This window comes from Salmo salar, chromosome 17 (genome assembly GCF_965601325.2).
Source record: "Salmo salar chromosome 17, fSalSal1, whole genome shotgun sequence".
Classification (NCBI taxonomy): Eukaryota; Metazoa; Chordata; class Actinopteri; order Salmoniformes; family Salmonidae; genus Salmo; species Salmo salar.
In genome coordinates, this window is record NC_138307.1 from 27,944,571 (window position 1) to 27,966,010 (window position 21,440).

At 46.0% G+C, this 21,440-nt stretch overlaps 1 protein-coding gene across 1 annotated transcript; it reads right to left on the minus strand.

Annotated features, from left to right (window-relative positions):
- Positions 1-188: 188 nt before the first annotated feature.
- Positions 189-21,400, minus strand: LOC106593174 (alpha-taxilin). The gene is made up of 10 exons (XM_045699518.2): positions 21,309-21,400; positions 19,701-19,971; positions 19,446-19,537; positions 18,894-19,064; positions 18,237-18,431; positions 13,903-14,022; positions 13,559-13,633; positions 9,012-9,104; positions 3,934-4,029; positions 189-3,763 (listed from the first exon to the last, which is right to left on the minus strand). The coding sequence occupies exons 2-10, from the start codon at positions 19,954-19,956 to the stop codon at positions 3,479-3,481; spliced, it is 1,383 nt and encodes a 460-aa protein (XP_045555474.1). The 5' UTR covers positions 19,957-19,971; positions 21,309-21,400; the 3' UTR covers positions 189-3,478.
- Between the last annotated feature and the right edge of the window lie 40 nt (positions 21,401-21,440).

The window sequence follows — 21,440 nt, forward strand, 5'->3', positions numbered from 1 at the left end:
TAGAATGTGTCTGCATTACTGAGCCACTCATTGTGGAGAAAAACTAATGTGTTTGGCCAGAGCAAGGAGGAGTCTGGGAAACCACGCAAGGTTGTGTGTATGTATACTGCCTAGAAATTAAGTTAAACACCTCAAAATACAGAACAATTTAAACATGGCAAACTAGGAAATTTAAAATGACAACCAAGTTAAAAATTCTACAAAATAGTTTATTGAAAAGCGAGAGACGGGACTATAAGAACATTTCACAATCTTGTAAAGGGGAATGTGGGCTCAAAGCTTTCTGAACATTAACTAGCTCTGCTTTCACAGTTCTCACCTGCAGAGGTAGATGTCTTTACATAACCTGAGTTTAACTGACGGGCATCCACAATAGCCTGAGTGCCAGTCTGTGCTTTTTGCCTACTTCATTGCTGTCAGTCAAGCCAAACATTCGCATGACAATGAGTTGGCATAATAGCCCAAGCAGATGGACTCAGGCTACATCCAACTGGCCTGGACCACAATCCTATAGCGTCACAGATTACACAGTAAAGTATTGAACTTGATTTAGACTTGAGAGGGTTAAGATACAGAACCCCCCCACGCCCAAACGGTGGCTTGGCCCCATCTTAACATTCACATTTAGAACTTCAGGGGCTATGCTCTGAATTAAACCCTTATGACATACCAAGTTCACAAGAAAACAGAAGAATGTAAAAGTGTGAGCTGGTGATATCAGTGAGGTTTCTAGATAGGTGATCGGGCCAGTAGGGGAACCTGGGTAGTGTTTTAGGGCATGCATCCGATCACAGATTAAATATTTTGCAGCTGGAGCAGGTTTAAGTTATTGAACCCAGTTTAAATGTGTTTTCTTGTTTGATGCCTAATGAACACAACCCTGACCTGGTGCCCAAAACCACCATCATTCTCATTACAAGAGATTGGCAACATGGGTGACATTCAGGTACATTCATAGTACTCCTCACATTGTGGGCAAGTATCTCCAATGCCAAATAAGTTCTTATTGAACGTTCGCATCGTGTTGTAATATTTGAATTACATACGTTCCTCCAGTATAAAGTATTTAAGATGACAAGGCACCTTATAAATCCATGTCTTTTTTTGCTTCCAGAAATAAAACCAATGTCTGTCAACAAAACACCAGCTTAAGGAATAGAAAAGCCTATTTGGAGCCCAAGGAACATTACGTCCCATATAAATGTATGTTCACTGGTCTGGAACACAACCCTAAGTTACCAAGCAGACCCAGTTCCTGAAGGCCCACACTGTCTGCAGTAAAGTGCCTCACTGACTTCTCCAAGTAAAATTACATTGTGAGCCCTTAGCCATTGGGTGAATGACCCCTCTTCTCTCCATCATGTGGAGGTATCAGTTTTAAGGTGAGCTGGAGAACCGTTTGGCCCTTGGAGTATTGGAATGATAGCCTGGTCCCAGGTCTATTGTGCTGTTTGTCAAGTTGGACCAGACAGCACACAGATCTAGGGCCAGGCTACTGGAATTACAAGCCTGTAGGTACAGCAGCATCAGAACCAGGGGTCCTCCTGCAGAAACTGGGAACCTACAATGACTGAACGTGCCGTCTGTTGACTGGATAGCATCTTGGTCAAAGCTGAACGGATTTAACCCTTTAGACTCAGTCGCTTATGTTAAAAGGACAGGGATGTTCCTTTTCAATTCCCAGGTGCTTCAAAAAGGAGACTTGACTGAAACTAAACACCAGTGCTGAGGTATTAGAAAGCCAGGAGATTCCATCATGACAACCCAACCACTGAAATGGCCCAGCCATAGAAATACAAGTCAACCAATCATGTTACATTGACTTGAATGGGAATTCCCATTCTAGTAAATCTATGGACCCTGCTCTGAGATAAACATTGTATGTTTGCAACTCTTCTACTATACAATGCCCTGCTATTTCTGTTCCTAGACAGAGACAAGATTCAGTTAGTCACGACGATGCAACAAGGCTACTTCAATATAGCAATATGCATATGATAGAATTTAAATCCCACTACAATATCAGTTCAAAAGATATTTAATCTGAACACTGTTAAGAGTTCCAAAAGAGATTTAATCTGACTACAATTCCACAGCTCCAAAATATAGATTTTTCAATGGAAGAAAGCGGCAAAGAGACGCTGCCAGACTGTAGAGGAAATTGGGAGACGGGAGAAAGAAAAAGTATAATTTTAGTCCAACTGGAAAGCTGCTGACCAACAGCCCTGTGACTGACCACAGGAAAGCTGCTGACCAACAGCCCTGTGACTGACCACAGGAAAGCTGCTGACCAACAGCCCTGTGACTGACCACAGGAAAGCTGCTGACCAACAGCCCTGTGACTGACCACAGGAAAGCTGCTGACCAACAGCCCTGTGACTGACCACAGGAAAGCTGCTGACCAACAGCCCTGTGACTGACCACAGGAAAGCTGCTGACCAACAGCCCTGTGACTGACCACAGGAAAGCTGCTGACCAACAGCCCTGTGACTGACCACAGGAAAGCTGCTGACCAACAGCCCTGTGACTGACCACAGGAAAGCTGCTGACCAACAGCCCTGTGACTGACCACAGGAAAGCTGCTGACCAACAGCCCTGTGACTGACCACAGGAAAGCTGCTGACCAACAGCCCTGTGACTGACCACAGGAAAGCTGCTGACCAACAGCCCTGTGACTGACCACAGGAAAGCTGCTGATCAACAGCCCTGTGACTGACCACAGGAAAGCTGCTGACCAACAGCCCTGTGACCGACCACAGGAAAGCTGCTGATCAACAGCCCTGTGACCGACCACAGGAAAGCTGCTGACCAACAGCCCTGTGACCGACCACAGGAAAGCTGCTGACCAACAGCCCTGTGACCGACCACAGGAAAGCTGCTGACCAACAGCCCTGTGACCGACCACAGGAAAGCTGCTGACCAACAGCCCTGTGACCGACCACAGGAAAGCTGCTGACCAACAGCCCTGTGACTGACCAACAGCCCTGTGACTGACCACGGGAAAGCTGCTGACCAACAGCCCTGTGACTGACCACGGGAAAGCTGCTGACCAACAGCCCTGTGACTGACCAACAGCCCTGTGACTGACCACGGGAAAGCTGCTGACCAACAGCCCTGTGACTGACCACGGGAAAGCTGCTGACCAACAGCCCTGTGACTGACCAACAGCCCTGTGACTGACCACGGGAAAGCTGCTGACCAACAGCCCTGTGACTGACCAACAGCCCTGTGACTGACCAACAGCCCTGTGACTGACCAACAGCATGAAGACAATCATCTAAGAAAATACAAATGTGGTAGAAAAGGGGGGAGCCTAGTGCTCAACACAAAGCCCATTTTTACAATGTACAGTCAGGGCAAAAAGTATTATATTCATTGTTAATAATGCAGTCATTTTAATCTTAATTATAACTTTAACACAAAAAAAAGATATACTGTATTCAAATATACCCCCAAAAAGGCAGAGGGGGTTAGTGGCTCAGTTGTCAAGTTGCTCTGTGGTGGAGGACTCTATCTCCAGTTCAGGGGTAGTAGGGGGCTGCGTCTCTTCCCCCCTCCCAGGCGGAGCCATCTCATCCTGGGTAGACTCCTGGCTGGGCTGGGGGTCTGGAGGTCCCGTCCCCTCTTCCTCCTCGGGAGTTGACTGTAGGTCTCCCAGTTTGGTGGTGAGGTCGTCCCTCTCCTTCTGCAAAGCCCGGCACAGCTTCTCCAAGCACTCCAGCTTCCCATGCAGGCCCTTGTAATGTTTGTCCCGCAGTGTCTTCTGGAGAGGACAAACAGCAAACGACATTCAACATCAGATATTCTACAATTAAGTGACATCATTCATTGAGATACTTTGTGAAATTTTACAGTACAAAATATTCTTACATTTCTGCTACTATTAGTAAATGATAACGTAAGATGGCCCTTTGGAAGAGTTTCTCATCTCACCTCCTCAGCCATCTGTAGCAGAGCCTGGTTGTTGGTCTCCCACTTCGTTCTCCACAGAGTCGTCTCCTTCTCCAGCTTCTTGATCTTCTTGGTCATCTGGAGAACAGAAGATCAGAGCTAGAGAGAGGTCTACAGACCTAAACCCTTCCAGCTAGAGAGAGAGAGAGGTCTACAGACCTAAACCCTTCCAGCTAGAGAGAGAGAGAGAGAGGTCTACAGACCTAAACCCTTCCAGCTAGAGAGAGAGAGAGAGAGGTCTACAGACCTAAACCCTTCCAGCTAGAGAGAGAGAGAGAGAGGTCTACAGACCTAAACCCTTCCAGCTAGAGAGAGAGAGAGAGAGGTCTACAGACCTAAACCCTTCCAGCTAGAGAGAGAGAGAGGTCTACAGACCTAAACCCTTCCAGCTAGAGAGAGAGAGGTCTACAGACCTAAACCCTTCCAGCTGAGAGAGAGAGAGAGGGTCTACAGACCTAAACCCTTCCAGCTAGAGAGAGAGAGAGAGAGGTCTACAGACCTAAACCCTTCCAGCTAGAGAGAGAGAGAGAGAGAGAGGTCTACAGACCTAAACCCTTCCAGCTAGAGAGAGAGAGAGAGAGAGAGAGGTCTACAGACCTAAACCCTTCCAGCTAGAGAGAGAGAGAGAGAGAGAGAGGTCTACAGACCTAAACCCTTCCAGCTAGAGAGAGAGAGAGAGAGAGGTCTACAGACCTAAACCCTTCCAGCTAGAGAGAGAGAGAGAGAGGTCTACAGACCTAAACCCTTCCAGCTAGAGAGAGAGAGAGAGAGGTCTACAGACCTAAACCCTTCCAGCTAGAGAGAGAGAGAGAGAGGTCTACAGACCTAAACCCTTCCAGCTAGAGAGAGAGAGAGAGAGGTCTACAGACCTAAACCCTTCCAGCTAGAGAGAGAGAGAGAGAGGTCTACAGACCTAAACCCTTCCAGCTAGAGAGAGAGAGAGAGAGGTCTACAGACCTAAACCCTTCCAGCTAGAGAGAGAGAGAGAGAGGTCTACAGACCTAAACCCTTCCAGCTGAGAGAGAGAGAGGTCTACAGACCTAAACCCTTCCAGCTAGAGAGAGAGAGAGAGGTCTACAGACCTAAACCCTTCCAGCTAGAGAGAGAGAGAGAGAGGTCTACAGACCTAAACCCTTCCAGCTAGAGAGAGAGAGAGAGAGGTCTACAGACCTAAACCCTTCCAGCTAGAGAGAGAGAGAGAGAGGTCTACAGACCTAAACCCTTCCAGCTAGAGAGAGAGAGAGAGAGGTCTACAGACCTAAACCCTTCCAGCTAGAGAGAGAGAGAGAGAGGTCTACAGACCTAAACCCTTCCAGCTAGAGAGAGAGAGAGAGAGGTCTACAGACCTAAACCCTTCCAGCTAGAGAGAGAGAGAGAGAGGTCTACAGACCTAAACCCTTCCAGCTAGAGAGAGAGAGAGAGAGGTCTACAGACCTAAACCCTTCCAGCTAGAGAGAGAGAGAGAGAGGTCTACAGACCTAAACCCTTCCAGCTAGAGAGAGAGAGAGAGAGAGGTCTACAGACCTAAACCCTTCCAGCTAGAGAGAGAGAGAGAGAGGTCTACAGACCTAAACCCTTCCAGCTAGAGAGAGAGAGAGAGAGATCTACAGACCTAAACCCTTCCAGCTAGAGAGAGAGAGAGAGAGAGGTCTACAGACCTAAACCCTTCCAGCTAGAGAGAGAGAGAGAGAGAGGTCTACAGACCTAAACCCTTCCAGCTAGAGAGAGAGAGAGAGAGAGGTCTACAGACCTAAACCCTTCCAGCTAGAGAGAGAGAGAGAGAGAGGTCTACAGACCTAAACCCTTCCAGCTAGAGAGAGAGAGAGAGAGAGGTCTACAGACCTAAACCCTTCCAGCTAGAGAGAGAGAGAGAGAGAGGTCTACAGACCTAAACCCTTCCAGCTAGAGAGAGAGAGAGAGAGAGGTCTACAGACCTAAACCCTTCCAGCTAGAGAGAGAGAGAGAGAGGTCTACAGACCTAAACCCTTCCAGCTAGAGAGAGAGAGAGAGAGGTCTACAGACCTAAACCCTTCCAGCTAGAGAGAGAGAGAGAGAGGTCTACAGACCTAAACCCTTCCAGCTAGAGAGAGAGAGAGAGAGGTCTACAGACCTAAACCCTTCCAGCTAGAGAGAGAGAGAGAGAGGTCTACAGACCTAAACCCTTCCAGCTAGAGAGAGAGAGAGAGAGGTCTACAGACCTAAACCCTTCCAGCTAGAGAGAGAGAGAGAGAGAGGTCTACAGACCTAAACCCTTCCAGCTAGAGAGAGAGAGAGAGAGAGGTCTACAGACCTAAACCCTTCCAGCTAGAGAGAGAGAGAGAGAGGTCTACAGACCTAAACCCTTCCAGCTAGAGAGAGAGAGAGAGAGGTCTACAGACCTAAACCCTTCCAGCTAGAGAGAGAGAGAGAGAGAGGTCTACAGACCTAAACCCTTCCAGCTAGAGAGAGAGAGAGAGAGAGGTCTACAGACCTAAACCCTTCCAGCTAGAGAGAGAGAGAGAGAGGTCTACAGACCTAAACCCTTCCAGCTAGAGAGAGAGAGAGAGAGAGGTCTACAGACCTAAACCCTTCCAGCTAGAGAGAGAGAGAGAGAGGTCTACAGACCTAAACCCTTCCAGCTAGAGAGAGAGAGAGAGAGGTCTACAGACCTAAACCCTTCCAGCTAGAGAGAGAGAGAGAGAGAGGTCTACAGACCTAAACCCTTCCAGCTAGAGAGAGAGAGAGAGAGAGGTCTACAGACCTAAACCCTTCCAGCTAGAGAGAGAGAGAGAGAGGTCTACAGACCTAAACCCTTCCAGCTAGAGAGAGAGAGAGAGAGGTCTACAGACCTAAACCCTTCCAGCTAGAGAGAGAGAGAGAGAGGTCTACAGACCTAAACCCTTCCAGCTAGAGAGAGAGAGAGAGAGAGGTCTACAGACCTAAACCCTTCCAGCTAGAGAGAGAGAGAGAGAGAGGTCTACAGACCTAAACCCTTCCAGCTAGAGAGAGAGAGAGAGAGAGGTCTACAGACCTAAACCCTTCCAGCTAGAGAGAGAGAGAGAGAGAGGTCTACAGACCTAAACCCTTCCAGCTAGAGAGAGAGAGAGAGAGAGGTCTACAGACCTAAACCCTTCCAGCTAGAGAGAGAGAGAGAGAGAGGTCTACAGACCTAAACCCTTCCAGCTAGAGAGAGAGAGAGAGAGAGGTCTACAGACCTAAACCCTTCCAGCTAGAGAGAGAGAGAGAGAGGTCTACAGACCTAAACCCTTCCAGCTAGAGAGAGAGAGAGAGAGGTCTACAGACCTAAACCCTTCCAGCTAGAGAGAGAGAGAGAGAGGTCTACAGACCTAAACCCTTCCAGCTAGAGAGAGAGAGAGAGAGGTCTACAGACCTAAACCCTTCCAGCTAGAGAGAGAGAGAGAGAGGTCTACAGACCTAAACCCTTCCAGCTAGAGAGAGAGAGAGAGAGGTCTACAGACCTAAACCCTTCCAGCTAGAGAGAGAGAGAGAGAGGTCTACAGACCTAAACCCTTCCAGCTAGAGAGAGAGAGAGAGAGAGGTCTACAGACCTAAACCCTTCCAGCTAGAGAGAGAGAGAGAGAGGTCTACAGACCTAAACCCTTCCAGCTAGAGAGAGAGAGAGAGAGGTCTACAGACCTAAACCCTTCCAGCTAGAGAGAGAGAGAGAGAGGTCTACAGACCTAAACCCTTCCAGCTAGAGAGAGAGAGAGAGAGGTCTACAGACCTAAACCCTTCCAGCTAGAGAGAGAGAGAGAGAGGTCTACAGACCTAAACCCTTCCAGCTAGAGAGAGAGAGAGAGAGGTCTACAGACCTAAACCCTTCCAGCTAGAGAGAGAGAGAGAGAGGTCTACAGACCTAAACCCTTCCAGCTAGAGAGAGAGAGAGAGAGGTCTACAGACCTAAACCCTTCCAGCTAGAGAGAGAGAGAGAGAGGTCTACAGACCTAAACCCTTCCAGCTAGAGAGAGAGAGAGGTCTACAGACCTAAACCCTTCCAGCTAGAGAGAGAGAGAGGTCTACAGACCTAAACCCTTCCAGCTAGAGAGAGAGAGAGGTCTACAGACCTAAACCCTTCCAGCTAGAGAGAGAGAGAGGTCTACAGACCTAAACCCTTCCAGCTAGAGAGAGAGAGAGGTCTACAGACCTAAACCCTTCCAGCTAGAGAGAGAGAGAGGTCTACAGACCTAAACCCTTCCAGCTAGAGAGAGAGAGAGGTCTACAGACCTAAACCCTTCCAGCTAGAGAGAGAGAGAGAGGTCTACAGACCTAAACCCTTCCAGCTAGAGAGAGAGAGAGAGAGGTCTACAGACCTAAACCCTTCCAGCTAGAGAGAGAGAGAGAGAGAGAGAGTCTACAGACCTAAACCCTTCCAGCTAGAGAGAGAGAGAGAGAGAGGTCTACAGACCTAAACCCTTCCAGCTAGAGAGAGAGAGAGAGAGGTCTACAGACCTAAACCCTTCCAGCTAGAGAGAGAGAGAGAGAGGTCTACAGACCTAAACCCTTCCAGCTAGAGAGAGAGAGAGAGGTCTACAGACCTAAACCCTTCCAGCTAGAGAGAGAGAGAGAGGTCTACAGACCTAAACCCTTCCAGCTAGAGAGAGAGAGAGAGAGGTCTACAGACCTAAACCCTTCCAGCTAGAGAGAGAGAGAGAGAGGTCTACAGACCTAAACCCTTCCAGCTAGAGAGAGAGAGAGAGAGGTCTACAGACCTAAACCCTTCCAGCTAGAGAGAGAGAGAGAGGTCTACAGACCTAAACCCTTCCAGCTAGAGAGAGAGAGAGAGGTCTACAGACCTAAACCCTTCCAGCTAGAGAGAGAGAGAGGTCTACAGACCTAAACCCTTCCAGCTAGAGAGAGAGAGAGGTCTACAGACCTAAACCCTTCCAGCTAGAGAGAGAGAGAGGTCTACAGACCTAAACCCTTCCAGCTAGAGAGAGAGAGAGGTCTACAGACCTAAACCCTTCCAGCTAGAGAGAGAGAGAGGTCTACAGACCTAAACCCTTCCAGCTATATACCAAAGAAACACAAGGGTGTTTCATGTTAAATGTTCAGTTCCAAACCTTCTCCATCTCCTGTCTGAAGGTAGTGAACACCTCGTTGCTTTTCGCCAGAGTGGTCTGAAACTCCTCAAACTTGTCCATGTACAAAGAGAGCTAAAAATCACAAACACATTAACATACAGTCACCCTCCATATATAAACACACATTAATATACAGTCACCCTCCATAAATAAACACACATTAACATACAGTCACCCTCCATATATAAACACACATTAACATACAGTCACCCTCCATATATAAACACACATCAACATACAGTCACCCTCCATATATAAACACACATTAACATACAGTCACCCTCCATAAATAAACACACATTAACATACAGTCACCCTCCATATATACACACACATTAATATACAGTCACCCTCCATATATAAACACACATTAACATACAGTCACCCTCCATATATACACACACATTAATATACAGTCACCCTCCATATATAAACACACATTAACATACAGTCACCCTCCATATATAAACACACATTAATATACAGTCACCCTCCATATATAAACACACATTAACATAGTCACCCTCCATATATACACACACACACATTAATATACAGTCACCCTCCATATATACACACACATTAATATACAGTCACCCTCCATATATACACACACATTAATATACAGTCACCCTCCATATATAAACACACATTAATATACAGTCACCCTCCATATATAAACACACATTAACATAGTCACCCTCCATATATACACACACACACATTAATATACAGTCACCCTCCATATATACACACACATTAATATACAGTCACCCTCCATATATACACACACATTAATATACAGTCACCCTCCATATATACACACACATTAATATACAGTCACCCTCCATATATACACACACACACATTAATATACAGTCACCCTCCATATATAAACACACATTAACATAGTCACCCTTCATATATAAACACACATTAACATACAGTCACCCTCCATATATAAACACACATTAATATACAGTCACCCTCCATATATAAACACACATTAACATAGTCACCCTCCATATATAAACACACATTAACATACAGTCACCCTCCATATATACACACACACACATTAATATACAGTCACCCTCCATATATACACACACACACATTAATATACAGTCACCCTCCATATATACACACACATTAATATACAGTCACCCTCCATATATACACACACATTAATATACAGTCACCCTCCATATATAAACACACATTAACATAGTCACCCTCCATATATACACACACACACATTAATATACAGTCACCCTCCATATATAAACACACATTAATATACAGTCACCCTCCATATATAAACACACATTAACATAGTCACCCTCCATATATACACACACACACATTAATATACAGTCACCCTCCATATATACACACACATTAATATACAGTCACCCTCCATATATACACACACATTAATATACAGTCACCCTCCATATATACACACACATTAATATACAGTCACCCTCCATATATACACACACACACATTAATATACAGTCACCCTCCATATATAAACACACATTAACATAGTCACCCTTCATATATAAACACACATTAACATACAGTCACCCTCCATATATAAACACACATTAATATACAGTCACCCTCCATATATAAACACACATTAACATAGTCACCCTCCATATATAAACACACATTAACATACAGTCACCCTCCATATATACACACACACACATTAATATACAGTCACCCTCCATATATACACACACACACATTAATATACAGTCACCCTCCATATATACACACACATTAATATACAGTCACCCTCCATATATACACACACATTAATATACAGTCACCCTCCATATATAAACACACATTAACATAGTCACCCTCCATATATACACACACACACATTAATATACAGTCACCCTCCATATATACACACACATTAATATACAGTCACCCTCCATATATACACACACATTAATATACAGTCACCCTCCATATATACACACACACACATTAATATACAGTCACCCTCCATATATAAACACACATTAACATAGTCACCCTTCATATATAAACACACATTAACATACAGTCACCCTCCATATATAAACACACATTAATATACAGTCACCCTCCATATATAAACACACATTAACATAGTCACCCTCCATATATAAACACACATTAACATACAGTCACCCTCCATATATACACACACACACATTAATATACAGTCACCCTCCATATATACACACACACACATTAATATACAGTCACCCTCCATATATACACACACATTAATATACAGTCACCCTCCATATATACACACACATTAACATACAGTCACCCTCCATATATACACATTAACCCTCCATATATACACACACACACACACACACACAATAACATAGTCACCCTCCACATATATATATACACATTAACATACATAGTCACCCTCTACATAAACACACATTCACCCTCCATATGTTTGTGTGTTTATATACACTCATCCTTCACATATACACACATTAATAACATAGTCACCCTCCACACACATTCACATACAGTCACCATCCATATACAGTTGAAGTCGGAAGTTTACATACACTTAGGTTGGAGATATTAAAACTCGTTTTTCAACCACTCCCCAAATTTCTTGTTAACAAACTATAGTTTTGGCAAGTCGGTTAGGACATCTACTTTGTGCATGACACAAGTCATTTTCCCAACAATTGTTGACAGACAGATTATTTCACTTATAATTCACTGTATCACAATTCCAGTGGGTCAGAAGTTTACATACACTATGTTGACTGTGCCTTTGAACAGCTTGGAAAATTCCAGAAAATTATGTCATGGCTTTTGAAGCTTCTGATAGGCTAATTGACATCATTTGAGTCAATTGGAGGTGTACCTGTGGATGTATTTCAAGGCCTACCTTCAAACTCAGTGCCTCTTTGCTTGACATCATGGGAAAATCAAAAGAAATCAGCCAAGACATCACCATTTTTTTTTTGTAGGCCTCCAAAAGCCTGGTTCATCCTTGGGAGCAATTTCCAAACGCCTGAAGGTACCACGTTCAGCTGTACAAAAAATAGTACGCAAGTATAAACACCATGGGACGACGCAGCCATCATACCGCTCTAGGAAGGAGACACGTTCTGTCTCCTAGAGATGAACGCACTTTATTGCGAAAAGTGCAAATCAATCCCAGAACAACAGCAAAGGACCTTGTGAAGATGCTGGAGGAAACAGGTACAAAAGTATCTATATTCACAGTAAAACGAGACCTATATCAATATAACCTGAAAGGCCGCTCAGCAAGGAAGAAGCCACTGCTCCAAAACCGCCATAAAAAAAGCCAGACTACGGTTTACAACTGCACATGGGGACAAAGATCATACTTTTTGGAGAAATGTCCTCTGGTCTGATGAAACAAAAATAGAACCGTTTGGAGGAAAAGGGGGGAGGCTTGCAAGCCGAAGAACACCATCCCAACCGTGAAGCACGGGGGTGGCAGCATCATGTTGTGGGGGTGCTTTGCTGCAGGAGGGACTGGTGCAATTCACAAAATGGATGGCATCATGGAGGGAAAACTGTGTGTATATATATTGACGGAACATCTCAAGACATCAGTCAGGAAGTTAAAGCTTGGTCGCAAATGGGTTTACCAAATAGACAATGACCCCAAGCAAACTTCCAAAGTTGTGGCAAAATGGCTTAAGGACAACAAAGTCAAGGTATTAGAGTGGCCATCACAAAGCCCTGACCTCAATCCCATAGACAATTTGTGGGCAGAACTGAAAAAGCGTGTGCGAGCAAGGAGGCCTACAAACCTGACTCAGTTACACCAGTTCTGTCAGGAGGAATGGGCCAAAATTCACCCAACTTATTGTGGGAAGGCTACCCGAAACGTTTGACCCAAGTTAAACAATTGAAAGGCAATGCTACCAAATACTAATTGAGTGTATGTAAACTTCTGACCCACTGACAATGTGATGAAAGAAATAAAAGCTGAAATAAATCCTTCTCTCTACTATTATTCTGACATTTCACATTCTTAAAATAAAGTGGTGATCCTAACTGACCTAAGACAGGGAATTCTTACTAGGATTAATTGTCAGGAATTGTGAAAAACTGAGTTTAAATGTATTTGGTTAAGGTGTATGTAAATGTCCAACTTCAACTGTATATATACATTCACCATACAGTCACCCTCCATATAAACACATTCACACAGTCACCCTCCATATAAACACATTCACCCTCCATATAAAAACATTCACATACAGTCACCCTCCATATAAACACAGTCACCCTCCATATAAACACATCAACGTCACCCTCCATATAAACACATTCACCCTCCATATAAAAACATTCACATACAGTCACCCTCCATATAAACACATTCACCCTCCATATAAACACATTCACATACAGTCACCCTCCATATAAACACATTCACATACAGTCACCCTCCATATAAACTGACTGCCAGAACAGGGAAGGAAAAGGCAGCTAGTTACCTGCTGTTTGAGCTGAGTCTCCTGTTCCTTCAACAGCTCACACTCATGTCTCCACTCTGTGGCGTCTTTCAGGAGCTGAACAGGAGACGGAAATGGTCACAACTTCTGACAAACAGACAACCAATACAATCAATGAGTCAATGCAAACAGACAACGGTCACTCACTTCCAGTTATTACAGAGAGAAACAAATAGTGTCCTGGGTTGTGTTCATTAGGCACCTGGACCTCATTTTAAGTTGCAATGGAAAACTGTTTTCAGTTGTGTGCCCTATGGAACACAGCCCTCCAGTTATTTGTAGCTAGCTAGAGCATCAGAATAATAACCCATGGTCTTGGGACTCACAAAGTCTCTCTCCCTCTGCTGCTTCCCCTCCAACTCTCTCATCAGCTCAGCTGTCCTCTGGAGCTTGGCATCCACCAACTGCTGCTGCTTCTCCTTGTGCTTGAACACCTTGTCAATGTGCTGGGAACAGAGACAGGACAGAGCAGAACACCTTGTCAATGTGCTGGGAACAGAGACAGGGCAGAGCAGAACACCTTGTCAATGTGCTGGGAACAGAGACAGGACAGAGCACCTTGTCAATGTGCTGGGAACAGAGACAGGACAGAGCAGAACACCTTGTCAATGTGCTGGGAACAGAGACAGGACAGAGCAGAACACCTTGTCAATGTGCTGGGAACAGAGACAGGACAGAGCAGAACACCTTGTCAATGTTCTGGGAACAGAGACAGAGCAGAGCAGAACACCTTGTCAATGTGCTGGGAACAGAGACAGAGCAGAGCAGAACACCTTGTCAATGTGCTGGGAACAGAGACAGAGCAGAGCTGAACACCTTGTCAATGTGCTGGGAACAGAGACAGAGCAGAACACCTTGTCAATGTGCTGGGAACAGAGACAGAGCAGAGCTGAACACCTTGTCAATGTGCTGGGAACAGAGACAGGACAGAACACCTTGTCAATGTGCTGGGAACAGAGACAGGGCAGAACACCTTGTCAATGTGCTGGGAACAGAGACAGGACAGAGCAGAACACCTTGTCAATGTGCTGGGAACAGAGACAGGACAGAGCAGAACACCTTGTCAATGTGCTGGGAACAGAGACAGGACAGAGCAGAACACCTTGTCAATGTGCTGGGAACAGAGACAGAGCAGAACACCTTGTCAATGTGCTGGGAACAGAGACAGGACAGAGCACCTTGTCAATGTGCTGGGAACAGAGACAGGACAGAACACCTTGTCAATGTGCTGGGAACAGAGACAGGGCAGAGCAGAACACCTTGTCAATGTGCTGGGAACAGAGACAGGGCAGAGCAGAACACCTTGTCAATGTGCTGGGAACAGAGACAGAGCAGAACACCTTGTCAATGTGCTGGGAACAGAGACAGAGCAGAGCAGAACACCTTGTCAATGTGCTGGGAACAGAGGCAGGGCAGAGCAGAACACCTTGTCAATGTGCTGGGAACAGAGGCAGGGCAGAGCAGAACACCTTGTCAATGTACTGGGAACAGAGACAGAGCAGAGCAGAACACCTTGTCAATGTGCTGGGAACAGAGACAGAGCAGAACACCTTGTCAATGTGCTGGGAACAGAGACAGGACAGAACACCTTGTCAATGTGCTGGGAACAGAGACAGGACAGAGCAGAACACCTTGTCAATGTGCTGGGAACATAGACAGGACAGAACACCTTGTCAATGTGCTGGGAACAGAGACAGGACAGAGCAGAACACCTTGTCAATGTGCTGGGAACAGAGACAGGACAGAACACCTTGTCAATGTGCTGGGAACAGAGACAGGACAGAACACCTTGTCAATGTGCTGGGAACAGAGACAGGACAGAGCAGAACACCTTGTCAATGTGCTGGGAACAGAGACAGGACAGAACACCTTGTCAATGTGCTGGGAACAGAGACAGAGCAGAGCAGAACACCTTGTCAATGTGCTGGGAACAGAGGACAGGAGCAGAGCAGAAGCACCTTGTCAATGTGCTGGGAACAGAGACAGGAGCAGAGCAGAGACACCTTGTCAATGTGCTGGGAACAGAGACAGGACAGAGCACCTTGTCAATGTGCTGGGAACAGAGACAGGACAGAGCACCTTGTCAATGTGCTGGGAACAGAGACAGGACAGAGCACCTTGTCAATGTGCTGCGAACAGAGACAGAGCAGAACACCTTGTCAATGTGCTGGGAACAGAGACAGAGCAGAACACCTTGTCAATGTGCTGGGAACAGAGACAGGACAGAGCAGAACACCTTGTCAATGTGCTGGGAACAGAGACAGGACAGAGCAGAACACCTTGTCAATGTGCTGGGAACAGAGACAGGAGCAGAACACCTTGTCAATGTGCTGGGAACAGAGACAGGACAGAGCAGAACACCTTGTCAATGTGCTGGGAACAGAGACAGGACAGAGCACCTTGTCAATGTGCTGGGAACAGAGACAGAGCAGAACACCTTGTCAATGTGCTGGGAACAGAGACAGGACAGAGCAGAACACCTTGTCAATGTGCTGGGAACAGAGACAGAGCGAGCAGAGCACCTTGTCAATGTGCTGGGAACAGAGACAGGACAGAGCAGAACACCTTGTCAATGTGCTGGGAACAGAGACAGGACAGAGCAGAACACCTTGTCAATGTGCTGGGGACAGAGCAGAGCAGAACACCTTGTCAATGTGCTGGGAACAGAGACAGGGCAGAGCAGAACACCTAGTCAATGTGCTGGGAACAGAGACAGGAGCAGAGCACCTTGTCAATGTGCTGGGAACAGAGACAGGACAGAGCAGAACACCTTGTCAATGTGCTGGGAACAGAGACAGGACAGAGCAGAACACCTTGTCAATGTGCTGGGAACAGAGACAGAGCAGAGCAGAACACCTTGTCAATGTGCTGGGAACAGAGACAGAGCAGAGCACCTTGTCAATGTGCTGGGAACAGAGACAGAGCAGAGCAGAACACCTTGTCAATGTGCTGGGAACAGAGACAGGACAGAGCAGAACACCTTGTCAATGTGCTGGGAACAGAGACAGGCAGAGCAGAACACCTTGTCAATGTGCTGGGAACAGAGACAGGGCAGAGCAGAACACCTTGTCAATGTGCTGGGAACAGAGACAGAGCAGAGCAGAACACCTTGTCAATGTGCTGGGAACAGAGACAGGAGCAGAGCAGAACACCTTGTCAATGTGCTGGGAACAGAGACAGAGCAGAGCAGAACACCTTGTCAATGTGCTGGGAACAGAGACAGAGCAGAGCAGAACACCTTGTCAATGTGCTGGGAACAGAGACAGAGCAGAGCAGAACACCTTGTCAATGTGCTGGGAACAGAGACAGAGCAGAGCACCTTGTCAATGTGCTGGGAACAGAGACAGAGCAGAGCAGAACACCTTGTCAATGTGCTGGGAACAGAGACAGAGCAGAGCAGAACACCTTGTCAATGTGCTGGGAACAGAGACAGGGCAGAACACCTTGTCAATGTGCTGGGAACAGAGACAGAGCAGAACACCTTGTCAATGTGCTGGGAACAGAGACAGGACAGAGCAGAACACCTTGTCAATGTGCTGGGAACAGAGACAGAGCAGAACACCTTGTCAATGTGCTGGGAACAGAGACAGGGCAGAGCAGAACACCTTGTCAATGTGCTGGGAACAGAGACAGAGCAGAGCAGAACACCTTGTCAATGTGCTGGGAACAGAGACAGAGCAGAGCAGAACACCTTGTCAATGTGCTGGGAACAGAGACAGAGCAGAGCAGAACACCTTGTCAATGTGCTGGGAACAGAGACAGGGCAGAGCAGAGGACAGACCAGAGATAAAGCTAGATGGAACTTTTTCTATGCGACAGTCAGATTTCCAGAGGCTCTTAAATGCATTTAACATGCTGAAAAATAACCCTAGTAAAAAGATCCATTAGGGCAATTCCAAACTAAATCCCACTAAAAGTGTTGAAACATGCGGTAATCATCTAATCAAAGTACCAATCAGACTGCTCCTACATGTTGTAGGTCGGGATCTGCCATAGGCACCTGACTAAAGAGACCTCAGGGGTAGAGAGAGAGATAGAGGGTGGGGGGGGACAGAGAGAGATAGAGGGGGGGGGGGACAGAGAGAGATAGAGGGTGGGGGGGGACAGAGAGAGATAGAGGGTGGGGGGGGGACAGAGAGAGATAGAGGGTGGGGGGGACAGAGAGAGATAGAGGGGGGGGGGACAGAGAGAGAGAGGGTGGGGGGGACAGAGAGAGATAGAGGGTGGGGGGGGACAGAGAGAGATAGAGGGTGGGGGGGGACAGAGAGAGATAGAGGGTGGGGGGGGGACAGAGAGAGATAGAGGGTGGGGGGGACAGAGAGAGATAGAGGGTGGGGGGGACGGAGAGAGATAGAGGGTGGGGGGGACAGAGAGAGATAGAGGGTGGGGGGTAGAGAGAGAGATAGAGGGTGGGGGGGCGGACAGAGAGAGATAGAGGGTGGGGGGGACAGAGAGAGATAGAGGGTGGGGGGGGACAGAGAGAGATAGAGGGTGCAGAGAGAGATAGAGGGTGGGGGGGGACAGAGAGAGATAGAGGGTGGGGGGGGGGACAGAGAGAGATAGAGGGTGGGGGGGACAGAGAATGGGAGGAATAGACAGAGTGTGTGCATGTGAAGACAAAGACAGAAGGTAGAAAGAGGTACCCATCTCGTCCTCCTACCTCCTCCCTGAGCTCGTACTGTTTGATGAGCTTCTTGAGTTTCTGGGCCAGCTCCATGTTCTCCTGGCGCAGCTTGGAGTTGTGGGTGTTGTGCTGCTCCATCTGTAACTCGATCTGGTTCAGCGTCATCTGGAAGTGAAGGGTGGCCTCCTTCCGACGCTCCTCATACTCTCTGGACCGTTGCGTGTTGTCATCCTGACATGAGATACGCAAAACGTTCAATTCGCAAAAAAATTTTGACAGGGACGGGGTCAATTCTGTTTTCAATTCATGAATTCTATTGAAATTTAATTCATGAATAAAAAATATTTTCTATGAAGAGTTCACACTTCCGGAATTGACTGAATTTAAACCTAAATCGAACCCAACCCTGAAAGGTACTGGTACTCCCTGTATGTAGCTCCATTCTTGTGGATTCTATTATATCCTCGTGTTAGTTACCATTTTATTTTTGCAACTCTGCATCGTTGGGAAAGGTCCATAAGCAAGCATTTCACTGTAAAGTCTACACCAGTTGTATTCAGAGCATGTGACGTATAAAATGTGATTTGATACAAGCATAGAGATCCTATGATTCTATATGTAGTTCAATGAGTACACAGGCTTACAGTAGCCACTAACTGACTTGCTGTGTGACAGACTCTCCTCACTACCTACCTTGAGGGTCTTATTGTGTCTCTGCAGTTCCCTACAGAGGCTCTCCAGCTTGCTGCGTGCCAGGATGGCTTTGCTGTGTTCACTCTGCAGGTGGATCTTCTCTTTGACCATCTGGGACTGCTTCTTCTGCAGCACCTTCACCTGCTTCTGCATACTGCGGCTCTCCTCCAGCTGTCAATCAATCAATCAATCAATCAATCAATCAATCAATCAAACTGTCACAGGACACAAAGGCATAGTAGTACTCAAAACACCATTTGAACAGGGATTCAAATGAGACCTGGTTAGTGTTCATTAGGCATGAAATGGAAGAAAACGAACTGAATTGGTGTAATTAGAAATTCTCGTTTTGCTTTCCGTTGCAAAATAGTTTTGCTATGGTGTGCCCTAATAAATACAACCCGGGGCATACAAACTCAAAACACAAACAGGGATGAACATGTTAGCTGATCAACTAGCAGTGGCCCACTGCAATTTATGAAATACTGTTAAGTCTTACATGAAAATAATCCCTTAAAGCAGCATAGACATGTGGAGGCTTCCAGCTCTTACCGAATCCGCATACTTCTTGCACAAAGCGGCCAGCTTCTCCTCTGGGGAGGCTAGTGTGGTCAGGGCTTGCATCAGTAGGAGAACCTCTTTTCCTGTTACAAAACAACACAAGTGAAGAGATCAGCCACTTGTCATGGTTGAAGAGGAAGGGACATTCTCAATAACTTGGCTAAAATCACCATGACAGCATGCAGTGGTTTCCATATATTACCTCACATGCTTTAGACAGGCAACAACAGTCTTGTGTTAACCTACCCAATCCCTTTTGGTCCTTGATCTTGCCACCACCACCGCCTGGGTCCAACTCAGCATTGTTGGGGTCCAGGGGACAGTCCTCTCTCCCTGGAGTCTCCCCTCTCACCTCCTCACTGCAGCAGCTACTGACCAGCTCAAACATCCCCAGGTGCTCCTGGCTACCTGGGCTGTCCAGCTCTGGAGGGGAGCTGCTACCAGATCCCCCCACTAGCCCCCGAGTCGCCACCTCCATTCCACAGAACCCTGTGGCCTCCATGATATTGGTCCCAAACTGGAAAAGAGGAAAAGTTAACTCAGTGAAATAGCTGTGGTCGTATCCACCTGACTATTTGAGTACACCTGACCATGTGAGTAAGCATTGATTCAATTTGTTAACAGAAGCGGTTCATACTTGACCATTCCCTGATCTTGTCAGTGGTGTGTAACGTATTTCAATAACCTCAACACTTGTAAACATTGACAGTAATGACACAGCAAGTTAGCAACCACATGCTGTCCTCCGTTTTACATCTATGGTCTGGACTCTAGCAAGGCAAGACAGGTCCTCACCTTTAACTCTGATCTGACCAAGGGTCACTAAATTCAGATCATTCTAATAACTAGGTAGCATTGGCAGTAGTGGTAACTATAGTTATTAATATATTAATGAAACACTGGACCACAGTTCCCTCAACAATCAAGAAGGGATGGAATCCTTTAAGAAGATAGTTGAGGATTACCACGTGCTAGACCTAACAGCACCAACAGAAGGACTCGCCATATAAATCAGCACAGGAACTCCTCAATTCCCTTGATTTAGTTAACTACCTAGATAACCGGGACACCGAAGATAAAATAATTATCCGACTGACCACAAGTGAAGGATGTAGCTTAAACACCGCTGTTGCAGTTACACTCGTACGTTAGTTCAATCAATTTAGACACCCAAACAAGTAAACTTTCCACACAGTAGTGGCAATAAAACTAGCTACCTAACGTTGGCTAGTTTTGATATTATTAGCAGGCACTAGCTAGCCAATGTGTTAGCTAATAACCTCCAAACAATTTAAAGTGACTAACTACCTAGATAATAGCTATACTGAAAGTAAAACATTGCGCCAAGTATCGGCTACGCTAAAGCTAATGGATGTAGCTAGCGAGCCACATATCTAAATAATATAGTTAGCATAGCTATAACGTTAGTCACAGTAACCTTTGGTATGCTAGCTAGCTTTGACACGAGCTAGCTGTAGGTTAGCTTGTTAGCTGAGTACAAATCCAACGTTGACATTCAACTCAACAAAAATTGTGGACTAAAGTGTTACTATCAAGTATTGATTGATGTATGGATTATTGAACGTAGTATAGAAAGCAAATACCACCAAGCAATAATTAGCAAACTGTTTGGGTTTGGCAGGTGCGTGAGTCCACACTGTGCTAACTTATGCTATGCTAACAACCTGTCACTGGCAAACTATGCTATGGACTTCCTTAGTAAATAAAACATGTTTTAACACTTGGCGTTCTCTTTTGTTTGACTGTAACATGTTACAATCATTTAGAAATACAGACATCATTTATGTAGGGTCAGTGAAACCCAGAAAAGGGCGTAAAAGTACCACACTGTACCTGTTTGTTTTTACTGTTTAAATCGACCCTGTCTCTGGCATCGGAGTGCGTCGCTATGATGTGACGCAATATATAATGACGGGGAGGGGCTGCTTGACCCTATTGTCATGTTGCATAAACAAGACCAAAACA

Coding starts and splice junctions, on each gene's coding strand:
- LOC106593174 (XM_045699518.2), bottom strand. CDS start 19,956: ATGGAGGCCACAGGGTTCTGTGGAATGGAGGTGGCGACTCGGGGGCTA. Junction 9,105..13,558: donor AGACTCAGCTCAAACAGCAG/GTAACTAGCTGC, acceptor TGTGATTTTTAG/CTCTCTTTGTACATGGACAA. Junction 3,764..3,933: donor TGCTACAGATGGCTGAGGAG/GTGAGATGAGAA, acceptor TGTCCTCTCCAG/AAGACACTGCGGGACAAACA.